The sequence below is a fragment of the Ursus maritimus genome, unplaced genomic scaffold (assembly GCF_017311325.1).
Source record: "Ursus maritimus isolate PB19 unplaced genomic scaffold, ASM1731132v1 scaffold_3, whole genome shotgun sequence".
Taxonomy (NCBI): domain Eukaryota; kingdom Metazoa; phylum Chordata; class Mammalia; order Carnivora; family Ursidae; genus Ursus; species Ursus maritimus.
The window spans coordinates 33,203,135-33,218,179 of NW_024425563.1; the positions used below are offsets into that span (position 1 = coordinate 33,203,135).

General features: G+C 35.9%; 1 protein-coding gene across 4 annotated transcripts in view; it reads left to right on the forward strand.

Annotated features, from left to right (window-relative positions):
* TFEC (transcription factor EC) overlaps positions 1 to 15,045 on the forward strand; it is a 67,891-nt gene that overhangs the window by 23,412 nt on the left and 29,434 nt on the right. For 3 of the 4 annotated variants that reach the window (XM_008705778.2, XM_008705779.2, XM_008705781.2), the window contains 2 exons: positions 312 to 563; positions 9,623 to 9,709. In XM_008705778.2, the coding sequence (XP_008704000.1) occupies positions 312 to 563; positions 9,623 to 9,709 (339 nt within the window). The remainder of the gene's footprint in view (positions 1 to 311; positions 564 to 9,622; positions 9,710 to 15,045) is intronic. The other variant, XM_008705780.2, reaches the window with a different exon arrangement.

The window sequence follows — 15,045 nt, forward strand, 5'->3', positions numbered from 1 at the left end:
CTTCCTTTTCTAGAACCTCAAAAAGTATTGCCTCTTATATATTTATTCCAAATTTTGGTTCAGTTACATGTTATTTTGAGATCTCATCTTAAAAACTTGGTTAGCATTGAAAATGTTTTAGTAAGTTTAAATTACTTCTAAAACACTATCACCCATTAGTATCATACATAAATTATGATAGAAGCATAAACCATAAATTTGAGAGAAGTAGATGTTGTAGTGTGTTTATTGTCATAATTCAGTTGTTGAAAATGGAACTCTGATTCACCAGATAGTACTACAATTGTATTTGTTTGGTTTTTATTCTGTAGGTCTCACCACATCTGGAAAGCCCTGCGAAGTCCCAGCTACAAAAAGTCCAGAGACAGCAAGTAAAACCCTTCATGACCCTTGACTACCAGATTGTCAACCAGACTCTTAAACGGTCACACCCTCCAACGCCAAGCAGTGCGCTTCTGGTACAGCATGGACACCTATCTCCCGAGAGTGATGCTAGCCTGACTGGAAATCCACTCACCAAGTTACTAACTCTTGGGAAAGAAGATGACAATGTGGAATGGCATGTATGTCTAATAGCTACTTATGAAAATATATAATCAGCTTTTGAAAAAAAAAGTAAAGAGATTAAAATCTACATTTTTATAGTAAACATTCCAAATTGAAATGCATTTAACAAAAGGGATGTCTTAATGTATTCATTTATAATAGTTCTTTTTGCACATATTGATTATTATGCATAACAAAATATAACAATTCATTTCTCAATACCTCATTCCAGTTATGTATCAGTGTGAGTCAAAATGGGCTCTAACAGTAATTTATGTTAGGAAGATTTAGCTTTGTAAAGATTTTCTGGTATCTTTAGTTAAAATATTTATCGATAGTTATATTTTCTTAAATACCTATTAAAATGAAACAGGAAGAAGTTGTTTAAATAGCAGTCAATATGTGCTCTAACATAACACTGAAAATGTTATTGCACTTAATGTTTTATGGAATTACATTTGGATTTCTTACTATTAATTATTATTCATTCATTTCTATTTTCAACAAATACTTGTCAACCACTAACTAAATAACAGGAATTTAGAGGTGCCAGGGATACAAAATGAGTAAGAATGTGTACCTTCATGGAGTTTATATTTATCATGACTTGCTTGTGAATGAACCTTTGAAAACTACTGAAGAATGAATTGAACTGGTAAACCACCAGACCTGGGAAAAATACTTCCTTTAATATCTCAGTGTAGAAAAACAACATACATAGCTGAGCTTTCTATTCATTTCCTCTTCTTCTTCTTCTTTTTGTTTCCATTTGATTTGTTAGATGGAGCCAGGGTCCTATGATCTCCCACTTTTAATCTCCCAATCTACATTCCTGTTGAATATTACTGATTTCAGGTCGCTGCTTTTTAGCTATGAAGTCTGAAGCTTCCAGTCACCAAAGAGTAATGCTCAGTATCCCATTATGTGAATTCCAAGTGGTAGAGGAAGATTTCGGTTTTTTTGCAAATTTTACGTTCCTCTGGAAAAGGGAAAATAATAAGTATCTGGTAGACGGTTTAATAAAATATGAAACAATCACAAAACAAGACTCATTGTAATCCAAAACTGAGTGTAAATCTCTACATGGATATTTACTGATACTTCTCAATAGTGACTATATAAAGAATTTTTTAAAAAATGAATGTAGAACTAGTTTCTCTATTCACTCTATGAAGAGCATACGAATATATGTAGGATGAAAATCATCTGTATAGTAAATATTAGAACTCAACCAATACCATTTATCTTACAACCACTTTCTTCCAAAGTTCATTTCATTGTGTGGAAGATTGATTTCTAAAAGAAAAAACAAATCCCAAAGGATATGCATATGCCAGTCAGTTCCAGGCAAAATCCAGAAAATGATCTTATTATGTAGCTTATGAAATATGTTTTCTAAAAAATAAGATAGGATAAGTAACATATATCAGTGTTCTCAGTTTTTCTTAGTAAATGTTTTTATTCCCTAGGCACACAGCTTACCTTTTCTTTTATACTAATTTTTTACATTATAAAGGAAATTTATGTGATTTTAGTGGTCTTTAAGGTGGTGCCCATCAAAGGGAGTTGCTGAGAAGGGTTGAAAACCCCAAAAGGTGCAGAGCTCTAGGGATTATGTACACATTGGCTACAGAATTTTTTTTCTATTTTTTAAACTATTGTACCTTTGACTATGTATATAAAATTTCTTCTATCATTATGTCTATTTAATCATAATTTTATTCAGTGTGTTGTAGTTTTAATCAGTGTGTGTTCTCTTTGAAGTCCACTTATCGTGTGCACATTTTCACATACTGCCACCCTTCAGTCTTGTTATCTTTCACAGCTAAGATGTATCCTATGTCGTTGCAATTTCCTAATATTCTTTGATTCATGCTAGGAGTCCATGTCACAAAGCAGCAAATGTGCAACCTTCAGAGTCAGACCATATGGCGTTAGAACCACCACTTACTAGCTGTGTGGTCTCAGTCCTTAACCTCTCTTCCCAGCATTCCTATGACTGGAGAAGTTTTTATGCTTGCATTTTTAAAGTCCTTAACACAAAGGCAGAGTGGGGGCTCAGAAGATGGTGGCTGTTGCCATTCTTTGGTATTTCTTTCTCCTAAGCTTGTCTTCCTGTGACATCAGAGAACATTTCATTAATTCAAAGAAGACCTCAGATATCTTAGCTACTACAGAATAAGTCCGTGAAAGCAACCTTAGATTCGGGATTTGGGGGTTGGTATTTAGAGTAACCTGGTGATTAATGGTCTCTGAGACAGTGAAATATAAAATCAAAAGAAGCATTTTAAAGCCTGGGCCTTTCCAGGATAAAATTTGTACTCATGGCTCACAGGACCCTTCCATACTTAACCGTTGCCTTCTGACACAGACTTATCATTCAGCTGCCCTATGGCACTCCGTGCTTCACCATGTGGGTTCACTAGTAGTTCTCACGGTGGCCACGTTCTCTATTCTTATGTCCTTTCTTTCCTATCTATTCATTCAGTCTCTACCATTTGTCGAGATAATTCTAACTCACTCTTCAAAATTCATCTCAGGCTTCTTCTCTAAGGTGCTTTTACTAGTGGTTCCCTGTGCAGATGAATGCTTATTCTCTGACTTTTCATAGTAACACCTGTATCATGTAGATAAAAATTGCATTTATCGCAGCATTTTCACAGCACATGCTATGTTTTAATTATTCATTGTCTTGTGTTCTTATCTGCTGTATTTCCTAGGAGCTATAAGTTGAAGGGAAGAGAACAGAAGTTAGCAAATAATTATAATATTATGTAAAAAGGACAATGGGATAGATAGGAGCATGAAAGTGCTCTTCTTCTTCAGAAATGTCAATAGTAGAACTTAGAGAAAGTGGCTAGTGGGGCATTTACACAGATGAGGTAGCATGAGTGGAGAATAAAGATGGGGAACAGCAGAAAATGAAGTGAACAGAAAAAGAGAGGCAGGTGGTAGCAAAAGGTGACACCAAAGATCTAGGTAATAGACAAATCACAGAAAGGCTGGCACTCCATGTTAAGCAATTTCAAATCCTGGAAAGGTTTATATGTGGGGGCTGGAGTGACATAATCAGATTTGACTGTAATAGTGTCTGCTGTGGAGGAGAGGAAGTCTGGAGGGAGAGGGCCAGTTGGGAGGTTATTTCTATAATGCAGTGAAAGATGAAGAGACCCTCTATTAGAACATGCTAGAGTTGAGGTATCTGGGAGACCACCATGTGGCGATGCCCGTGACAGCTAGAGATCCAAGTTTGCCTTGAGGAGAGTAATCTAGACTGGAAGAAGAGATTTGAGAGTTGTCAGCATGAGGGGACGGGGGGATACTTAAAAGTTCACATGAGAAAAAGAGCTCCTGGAGATCATGAATATAGTAAGGAGAGCCATGAACAAAGGATGGGATTGAGCCATCAGCAATATTTAGGGGGTGGTCAGAGAGGAGGGACTATAAAGGTAAAATAAAAAGATAGCCAGTGTGGTGTCATTGAAGCCAAAGAGTTAGTTTAAAGAAAGAGGGAATGAACTATACGCTTAAGTGTAGCAGCCAAGTCTAGTAAAATAAGGGCTGATAGGGATGCCTGGGTGGCTCAGTAGGTTGCATCTGCCTTCGGCTCAGTTCATGATCCCAGTGTCCTGGGATTGAGTCCCGTGTCGGGGGTCCCTGCTCAGTGGGGAGTCTGCCTCTCCTTCTCCCTGCTGCTCCCCCTGCTTGCACGTGAGCTCTCTCTCCGACAAATAAGTAAAATCTTAAAAAAATAAAACGATTTGCTTTTTAAAAAGGTGGGGATGGGGCGCCTGGGTGGCGCAGTCGTTAAGCGTCTGCCTTCGGTTCAGGGCGTGATCCCAACGTTCTGGGATCGAGCCCCACATCAGGCTCCTCCGCTATGAGCCTGCTTCTTCCTCTCCCACTCCCCCTGCTTGTGTTCCCTCTCTCGCTGGCTGTCTCTGTCAAATAAATAAATAGAATCTTTTAAAAAAATAAAATAAAAATAAAAAAGGCAGGGATGATAAATATCAACTGAATTTGGCTGATAAGCAGTCAAGGAAAATAACAACAAAAGGGATTTCAGTAGGATAGTTGGCAGAAACCACTCTTCCACCTTGAATTCAGAGTTGACGACAGGTAGAGAAGTTGAAACCTGAGGTATTTGGGATGACCAGGCCGCATGCTAATAAGGCAAAGACAGAGTCATAAACTGAAAATTGTTTAGTTGATTTGCAACAGGGTCTAGATTGGACCTAAAAGGAAGATTGTGTTTTGATGAGATCATGGAATTTAAGATTTTAGAGATGGAGTGGTTTAGAGGATGACAAGACTCAAGGCCTGGCCTAAAGAACAGATGAAGAGAAGGCTAAATTCAGATTTATGATTTTGAGAGAGGCAAGTTAAAATATTCAACTACAATTGTTGATTTACGTTTCTGTAGAATTCTGACAAGTTGTTGCTGTAGATATTTTTAAGTGCATATCAATTTATGATCATTTGGTATTATTTTTCCTTTAAAATTTTATCTTGAATCTTTATGGCCTAATATTAACATTGCTGCTGTAATTTCCATTTGGTCAGGTTTGTGGTACATCTTTTCAATTTATTTTCAGCTTTCTCTCTTTTTTTTAATTGACTATTACAATACCTCTTAAAAATCCAATTTAAGAGAGAGTTTCTTGAGCAGTGTATTAGCTCATGCACATTCTTGTTATTACTGTTAGGATTTATTACTTTTTTAATGTTTTAAAATTACTGTACTTTGTTTCATTATTTGTCATTTTTTTCTATCCTCCATTGAACAGGTTGTTATCTTTTTTCTTTTTTTGTTACTCTAACTCTTTAAGATGCAACAGTTATATCTTTTTCTATATCTATATCATTATTCAGCAAGATCTATGTCATACCCTTAAGTAAAAATCTTCCTGAGTATGGTCTTATCTTTTTGTTCTCACCTATCTTCCTGTGTTGGGATTTATAGTATCTCTCTTCCTCTCTCTCTCTCTCTCTCTCCCCTCTCTATTTATATTCTTGTTTAGGCCACAAAAATTTTACTTTTATGTACTCATTTTTCTTTTTCTTTTTTTAAAGATTTATTTATTTATTTTAAAGAGAGAGAAAGAGAGAGGGAGAGAGCATGCACGCAGGGTGGGGGGCAGAGGGAGAGGGAGAAAGAGAGAAGCAGACTCCCCGCTGAGCAGGGAGCCCCACATGGGGCTTGATCTCAAGACCCTGAGATCATGACCTGAGCTGAAATTAAGAGGTGGACCCTTAACCAAATGAGCCACCCAGGTGCCCCTATTAACTTATTTTTCTTATATTTTGTGTAGATTTCATAGTTTTATTTTTCATCTAACTGCAGTACCTCCTGGAAAAGTGTTTTTCAAAGGACTTTTTGCCTTAAAACCTCTGAGTTTTTATGCCTTAGAACAATTTTATTTCACCCACAACTTAAAGAATGTTTTATTGATTATAAATATCTAGGTTCAAAGTTTTGCCTTTACTACTTCAATTATTATCCCAGTGTCTTCTTGCACCCAGTGTTGTTGAAAAGTTTATTGTTGTTCTTTTGTGGATCTTTATCTTTAAACTTTTCAAATCTTTTAAGTGTTCTTCCTTTACCCTCGAGCCTCATACTTTACATACCTATTATCTCCATTTTGATTTTAGTCAAAATAATTTGCTCTTTCTTATATTTCATTATCTTCGTTTATCATTTTGAAGATACTTATTCTGCTGATTTGTAATTCTTCTTTTGTCTAACATGTTATTTCTGTTTCATCTGATATAAAATGTTGTGGTTATTATCTTTTTAAAAATAACAACTGGATTCTTAATGAGTAGTTTTGAAGATTCCTGGAAGTTGTGAAGCAAGATTTTGTATGGATTTTATATCTTAATATCAATTTAGGGTAATGGAGGAACTGATGTCTTCAATAAATTAGGGGCAAAGACAGTCATGTAGGTGGATGACAAAAATGAGGGATAGAGGTGTTAGAGAAGCAAAAAAGAGCCTCCAAGGATGTTGAGCTTTCACACGTAGGAAAGAAAGGTTTCTTACTGAAATAGGAGAAACCTAAGCATATTTGTTGACAACAGGGAAAAATCAAAGTTGCAGTAGGGTCATTAATGGTGCAAGTTTCCAGGAAGAAAGGGAATAAATGATATATATATAATTTTTGCTGAAACTATTAGAAGTACCCCCAAAGAAAAGCATTTATCATAAATTGTGTTTAACATCCTTCTTTCCTCAGGCCTTCTTTACATCTGTTCAGTACAAATTTGTTGTCCGTGGAAGGATAAATGTGAATGAGAGAAATATCATGAAATTAAATTTTCAGTTTAATAACAATCAAAAATATGTTTTAAAACTTTCATAGACTGTACTAAACCAAAGAAAACAAAATATGCATACTTATTATCCTAGATTCTTTAAGGATCTTTCAATGCACTTGGAATAACATCTAATGTCCAGACCATATGTGAAATCTAAAAAACAAAACAAATGAACAAACAAACAGAAAAGCAGAACCAGACCTATAAATACAGAGAACAAACTGATGGTTGCCAGAGGGAATAAGGGTGGAGAATGGGCAAAACAGATGAAGGGGAGTGTGAAGTACAGGCTTTCAGTTATGGAAATAATGAGTCATGGAAATACAAGGCACTGCATAGGGAATGCAGTCAATGGTGTTGTCATAGTGTTGTATGGTGACAGATGGTAACTACACTTGTGTTGAACATAGCATAACATATAGACTCATCAAATCACTACGTTGTACACCTGAAACTATATAACATTGTGTGTCAACTACACTCAGATTTAAAAATTAATTAATTAATTTAAAAAATCCAGACTATTGTCAAGAGCTGCACTCTTGAAGATGGTACTCACTAGCCACATGTGGCTGTTTAAAATTTAATTTTAAATTCATTGAAATTCAATAAAATCTTTAAAAATTCAATGAGATCAAAAATTTAATTCCTGATCCCAGGAATTTAAATAAAAACTTGAACAGAAAAGATCTAATTCTTCAGTTAAACTCACTACACTTCAAGTGCTCAGTAGTCGTTAAGTGTTTGGTTGCTACTGTATTGGACAGTGCAGATATAGGACATTCCTATGCTTCCAGAAATTTTTGTTGGACACCACTGGCCAAGAGGGTTTTACAACCTAGAGGGCATAATTTTCAACTTCATCTCAAACCTGTCTCTTGCTCCATTTCCATTGACCAACATTCTTTCTCCAACATTCATGTTCCTACCTTAGGGTCTTTGTAATTTTTGCTTCCTTTCCAAGGACTCTTCTTCGCCATGTTATTCATGTCTTTGTTCAAATATCAGTAAGTCCTTCTCTGACAATTTTCTAAAACAACGCTTATTCCCATCAAGCTCTCTCCCTCCCTGCTTTAATTTCTTTAGACCACTGTTTGTTATTAAGCTGTTTATTGTCTGTTTCCTCATTAGCATTAGAGCCCCAAGAGGGTAGAGACTTTGTGCTGTTTGCTTTTATAGCTCCAGTACTTACAACAAGGTCTTGCAATAAATATTGCTCAACAAATATTTGTTAAATTAATATTAAAAGGTGTTCCAATTTTTTGGCATATCAACTTTAGGAGTATCTTAATAGAAATCTGAATATTTGATTCTCTAAAGTTCTCAGAAATTTTGGTTAGAAGATAAAATTAACAGAATCATAAAATATTTTCATATGTTTCTCTGAGTTTACTCCTAGTTGTTTCTGCATATGTTATAGGAAATTCAGTACTACAGCTGTATAAATTCAGCATTCTCATTATCTTTGAGTTTACACCATATTTTAAAATTTCACCAAAGAGAATATAATGGGAGAGAGGAGAGCTAGACCAGAGAGAAAAAGAGGGGGCAAGCACAGTATTTTAAAAATATAAGCCTTTATTTTATTTATTCATTCATTTATTTTTGGTTTGATGAGAAACTTTTTTTTGTTGTTTCAAGTTTTTATTTAAATTCTAGTTAGTTAGCATATAGTATAATATTGGTTTCAGGAATAGAATTTACTGATTCATCACTTACATATAACACCAAGTGCTCATCACAAGTGCCTTCCTTAATCCCCATGCCCCATTTAGCCCATCCTCTCACCCACCTCCCTTCAGCAACCCTCAGTTTGTTCTCTATAGTTATGAGTCTCTTATGGTTTACCTCCTTTTTTTTTTTCTTTTTTTTACATACAAGCTTTTAAAATTTTCTCCAGCTGAAGTACAGGAGGGAAGGAAGGCTATTTTAGAAAGGAATTGAGAAAGGGAGTAAAAAACTGACTTAAGTTAGGACTTCAGGGCCAGATTTCCAGAATTTCAATCCTGCCTTTGTCACTCACCAGTTTTGTAATCTGGAATGAGCTATTGAGCAATTTTTTCCCTCTCAGTTTCCTCATCTGTACAATGGAGGTAATGATAGTATCCCTTCATAGAGTTATTGTGAAGATTAAATGAGCTGATGTATGCAAAGCACAGAGAAAGTGCCTGGCATGTCCCCCCAACTCCCCGCACTATATGTTTGCTATTGTTACTATTTAAGGTGTCAGTGATTATTGTTGCTGTTGATATTGCTATTATTATTATTAGCCATTAGGGAAAGTTGGATAATATGTTTCCATGTAGTTTGTATCCATGTGGACCAATTTGCTGGTTTGACCACTGCTATTTGAATATCCAACTGTAAGATGCAATCAAAACATTTCAAAAGGAAAGTAAAGTTTGTAGGAAGTCATCTCTCTACATGTTAAGTACATGGGCTCTGGCTTGAGGCACTTCATGATAACCACTCTATTTATATAGATACTGATTTCCAATGGACTAGCCCAGGGTGATTTGCCCAGCCATCACCTGCCAGCTGGTGGAAGCAAATGCATGGAAAAGCAACACAGATCAAAGAGTGGCAGGATTTCTTCATTTTAAGTTCTAAAGTATTCTGGGTTTTGATATACATATAATCTTAATTTAAATATTCTTTAAAACTTTTAAAGATTGCTAAATTTTTTCTCTCTGAATTCAGGCTGAAGCACAACCCTTATCATTATGCACAGTATTCTAAATGTATTATATTTTGCTAGATGGAAGACGTAATTGACGATATGATCGGTATGGAGTCAAGTTTTAAAGAGGAAGGAACAGACTCTCCTCTGCTAATGCAAAGAACAGTAAGTGTTTCCAGACCCGAGGAGGTCAATGAGATTGAAATAAATAATGGCATCTGATGATAAAAAAAAGAAATTTAATTTGATTAGTAAATGGTGTCTTCTCCTACATTTTGAAACAGGCACAAGATAACAAATGAATATTAGGAAATATTATTGATGCAGAAAAAGATTATGTAATGTTACTGAGGAAGATGATAGGGCTTATGATAGTCCATCTATCTATCATCTATCTATCTATCTATCTATCTATCTATCATCTATCTATCTATCATCTATCTATCTATCATCTATCCATCTAATCCCTATAAACAGCCATCTAATTAAATATCTGCTATAGCATTTTCTATGAGTGATTTAATCTTCAGATTTTTGAAACACACCATATAATCAAAACATCCTCATGAGCTAATGGCTAAGTTTTGACTATTTTATCACAACTACAACTATCAGATTCAGAGGCTCTACATCTCGTAGAGACAAGAAAAAGATTATAACAACATAAAATATGACTTGACTTTCGAACCAATAACCAGAGATCAAAGATGAACTTAAGAAATGCAAAACAGGCCTCACCCTACTTTAAGGCATGCAGACAGACATCTATGTTGCAATCAGCACAAATTCCTGAAACGAAATGCAACGAAAGGATGGTATCTTTGAACCTCCTGTTTAATTGCGGTTACCTTCTCATTGTTCATTTATTAATCACTAAAAATGTTATTTGTAAAGCAGGTGCAAGGTCTTTTCACCTACTTTGAAGGGTTATTGTTGGGTGGCTTGTTTATGATTTTAGACCTTTTAGAAAAATAAGAAAAAATATGAAAGATTGTGATTGAGTTGTTATTTTAAACATTTCATTTAAAGAAAATGAATTCTGACTATATTGTGTAGGTAATGTGGATATTTTTCATCAGTAAATCAATGATCTGGTATATGTTAATGATGAACATTTAAATTTAAGACCTTAAGAAAAAATTGAAGAAAGTACCCCTTTATTTCTTTTCTGTTTCTTTTTTCCCAGACAGAATATTTAGAGAGAAGTATCTTTTTCCTCCTTTTCTCTGGTATGCAGGACCTCCTAGAACAGGTCACTAATACTGGCATTATCTGACAAAGGTCAAGTGAGGTTTAAAACCTAGTCTTTTTGCAGGCTTTATTTTTATTTTATTTTATTTTTTAGGATGGACTGACAATTCTTTCTACCTCCTCTCTTTTCAAATTTCAAGCAGCATAGTTACATGAAGTCTAATTAATATATTATTAATGATAATTTCTCCCTGTCTAATTTCACAGCATGAAGTTACTATTTTCTTAACTAATATTCAACTTCTGGGTTAGAGGAAATGATATTAATTTCCAGTAATATTTTCTTTGTATGTGGTGCTCATTAAAATTGTATACCGAAACATTCTTTTTGTCAAATCATCTTACTTGTTTTGTAGAGGCTGCATAGAATGGCTTACTCAGTGCAAATTGGTGGCAATACTATCTGGAATTTGTTTTTGTTAGCTAGATCTGTGAAGACTTTGAACTACTTTTAAAAAGAAAAAGATAGATACTACTGGCCTACCTGCACTTATGCAAAGAAATATCTGTGTTGACCAATCAGCAATCATTGATAAATCTACATCTACACATAAAACCAAAGAGTTCAATTAACCAAATATGTTTATTCAGTATGTATTATGTACAAGGCATAATACATGTACCATAGGAAACTAAAGTTAAGACACAATTCACAAGTCAAGAGGTCACATGATAGTGGGGCAGTAAGTGAGGTGCACCTGAGGGGCAGGGAGGGAGAGTGTGGATCTCGGTGTTAAACCCAGGTTCTAAACTAGATGTTGTGCAAGTCACTTAACCTCCCTGCTTTCTTCTGCATTACAAGAATAATTTAAAATTTTTAGCTCCAAGGCTGTTTTTATATGAAATCTTAGTATACTACCTATGTACATTTGAAATACCAGTCAGAGAGTTGCTCTGCGGTTCAAGTGAAGGAGAAACCATATTACATTGAGATTTTTTGGAAGTGCTTTGGGAAAAGATGATGTTTGAAATATAGTTATGAGGGATAGTTAAGATTTTAAGAGGTAGCCATGAACACAGAAAAGTAGCAAGTTAAGAGAACAACGTAAGAAAAGGCAAGAGGTGAGAAAAAAAGAGAATGTTTAAGAATGGCTGGTAGAACAGAGATAGGAAACTCTGAAGGATTTTTATAGTTTATGTGGATAAAAATAAAGACCTGTTGGATTCAGAGGAATGCTTTGAGTGAGCATATTAGCGAGTGAAGCTTTTGGTGCAGATGGTAGAATCTGGCTCATCTAGGGCTTAAGTATGAAAGAAATTTGTTGGTTCATGTCATGTGTAAATTCCTAAGTACTATCGCATGTGGGCAGCCCTCCGTAACTTTGCCTTTGTTTTCTTCTGTGCTGGCTTTATTCCCAGCTTTTGAGCAAACACTATCATAGCCTATTCCTAGCTATGCACATAGTTCCTTCTTCCAAGCCCAGTTTTTTTGTTTTGTTTTGTTTTGTTTTTTCTAGACATCTACTTCTTCACAAGGAAGAGAAGTTTCTGATTAATTTAAGCCAATCTTGGTGGTCTCACTTCCCCTGGCAGAGAAAGTTTTAAGAATGGGCTTGTGTTGCAATTTTGACATGTTGAGCAGCTCCCTGGGAATTTTCTTAAGTCTTTAAAGTAGACCCAAGAAAGAGAAGGGTTTTGCCTCTCTGTGATGTTGTAGGTCAATGTGACTGATGTAGTCATTTTATTGCCCAGAAGCTAAATAAACTAAGGAAAACCAAAAGAAACAAAGGGAGAAGAAAAGCCGAAAGAAATGCTGCTCATATGCCCCTGGAGAATTCTTTACCTGTGGATTTCACATTATGTAAGATTTTTTCCCCCTTTAAGCTAAGTGTGTCAGGATTTTCTGAGTGTTATAGCTAAATTCATCCTAATGGATATTCAGTCAGGCTTGGCAACCTAAGGAAAGGAGAGCATCCTGTCCCCCTTAGTTCCCTGGGATGATTCTTTTTAGAGAAATGTCTGTCGTATGTCTATCCCTAAGTCAATTTCTCTGGGTCTTGGGCCCACCCTAGAGCTGTGGACTGAGCAACCACACACAACAAATTACCTAGACTAAGAGTGAGAATGAGAACAGGAGTTGTTACAAAAATAAAATGAGTTCTAATGAGGCTAAACCAACAGATGTCCATTATGGTAAACTTCAAAAGTGAGATATTTATCAATTAACAGTAATCATTATTAATTTCGCACCTATTATTTGAAACTTTTCTACATATTTTACATATAAGTTCTCTAGTTCTCCTAGAAATCTGTTGAATCTCAGGGGCCGTCTATTGAGTGTGCTGTTAGTCACTTTAGCTGTCTCTTGCTGTGGCATAAGCAGAAAACCTTGGATCTCACTTAGCTAAGATTTATCTCAGGACTACTGCATATAGGCTTAACTAAAAGTCCTGTTATAACTTCTGATGATGAGAAACTTGGAAGCTGCTGAGGGGAATCTTGGACTGCTTGTGTTGGTCCTTCACATTTATCCAGGTTGAATGAAGTAGTTCAAAGTCTTCACAGATCAATTTAGCCCAGGTATTTCTGACCCAGAAATGAATGTTGAGTGATCAGTGAGTAGAGTCAGAATAATTAAGAAGTTACCTCTCGATTTCTATTAGCTACCTGTCAGCTACTTCTTACCGCAACAACTATGTAAACTAGATTGCAAAGAGCCAAAGGGCAAGAAACATTCAGCCAAATCAGTCATGCTTTTGACAAAACCCTAACCTGTCAGTTTTTCAGTCTCTTTAGTGTCAATGTATTTTTCTCTTCCCCATTTAGCCATCCCTTCACATGATAGCCTAGATCTTGTTATTCCCATAACATTTTTATTTCACACTTTTTGACCGTGACATTCTATTTGTTCAGTGCCTCTACTGTAGTGTTCTTATTTCGCCAATTGTTCAAGCTCCAAATCAATGGACTCTATCACTAATTTCAATAGCTATGACTTTGCATTCACAACATTTTGAAAATTTCCTTAACCTGTCTAGAGTCCTTGGTCAAGCCCTCCAACCAATCCTCTTGCAAACATTCCGAACATCTCCCCATTTTTCTTCATTTTACTTCCCTGGCAAAACCCCTTCCCTGATTACACTTCTCTCATCTTACTCCACATTTCAACCTGAGCAGCTTAATGGGTAAAATTTCACCACATTGCTCATAGTACTCACCTCAAATACATCACCGAAATTTCGCAGGGCCTTTCATCACCTACTCTACTGGTATACACAGCTATGCCCTGGTAAAAATTCTCATTAATTGAGATCAGTTTTTAATACCTTCTCTTCTCTCCTCAAAACTCCACAATTCATAGCCCATTCTTCATTTTGCAGCCAATTTCTCTTCTACAATGTATTTCAAAGAGCAAATGTATGCAACGCTATTGGAATTCATTCATTAGCTTAGCATCACCAATTCTACTAAACCACCTGCATCTGTTTTCATTTCTTCTGCCATCTCTTCTATTAGAATAATTGCTCCAGCTCATAATCTAAACCAGCCCACCACTTGTGCCCTGGATCTCACTCCTTCTTACCTTCTTCTTTTTTTTTTTTTAAGATTTTATTTATTTATTTGACAGAGAGAGACAGGCAGCGAGCGAGGGAACACAAGCAGGGGGAGTGGGAGAGGAAGAAGCAGGCTCATAGCAGACGCCCCACCCAGACGCCCCACACTCCTTCTTACCTTCTTAAGGACTTTCCTTCTCTAAATAGTGAGTCCTTCTTCTACATAATCAGTCTATTCCAATCTATGGGATTATACATATCAGCATTACACTGGTCTTTAACAACACTCCCTAAAAAAACCAAACCCTCAAAACTCCCTTTGAACACATTTTCTCTCCAGCTGCCACACTATTTCATGACTTAGTTACACACAGAAGAACTTCTTGCTTCCATCTTCACCCTGCCACCCTTTACTCCCCTCCTGTTTTCTAGTCTCCAACAGAACCATTGTCTTCACAATTCTAAAGGAGCTCTTAAAACCAACCAAAGTAGAAGCCAGTAGTAAGTTCATTCTCACCTCACTTGGCTTCTCAGTGGTATTTGCCATGGTTGAACAGTTTTCCTTCTTGAAGTATGATCTGGGATTCTCTGGCACCACATTTTCTGGTTTTCTACCCACCTTGTTGGTTCTTTCTCTTTTAACAGATGTTTAAATGCTCACCTGCTCCAAGGCTCAGACTTCAGCCCTCTTTTCTTATGTATTTATGTGTTTATGTATTTGTCATTTATTTATACATGTATCTCATGTGTTTATGT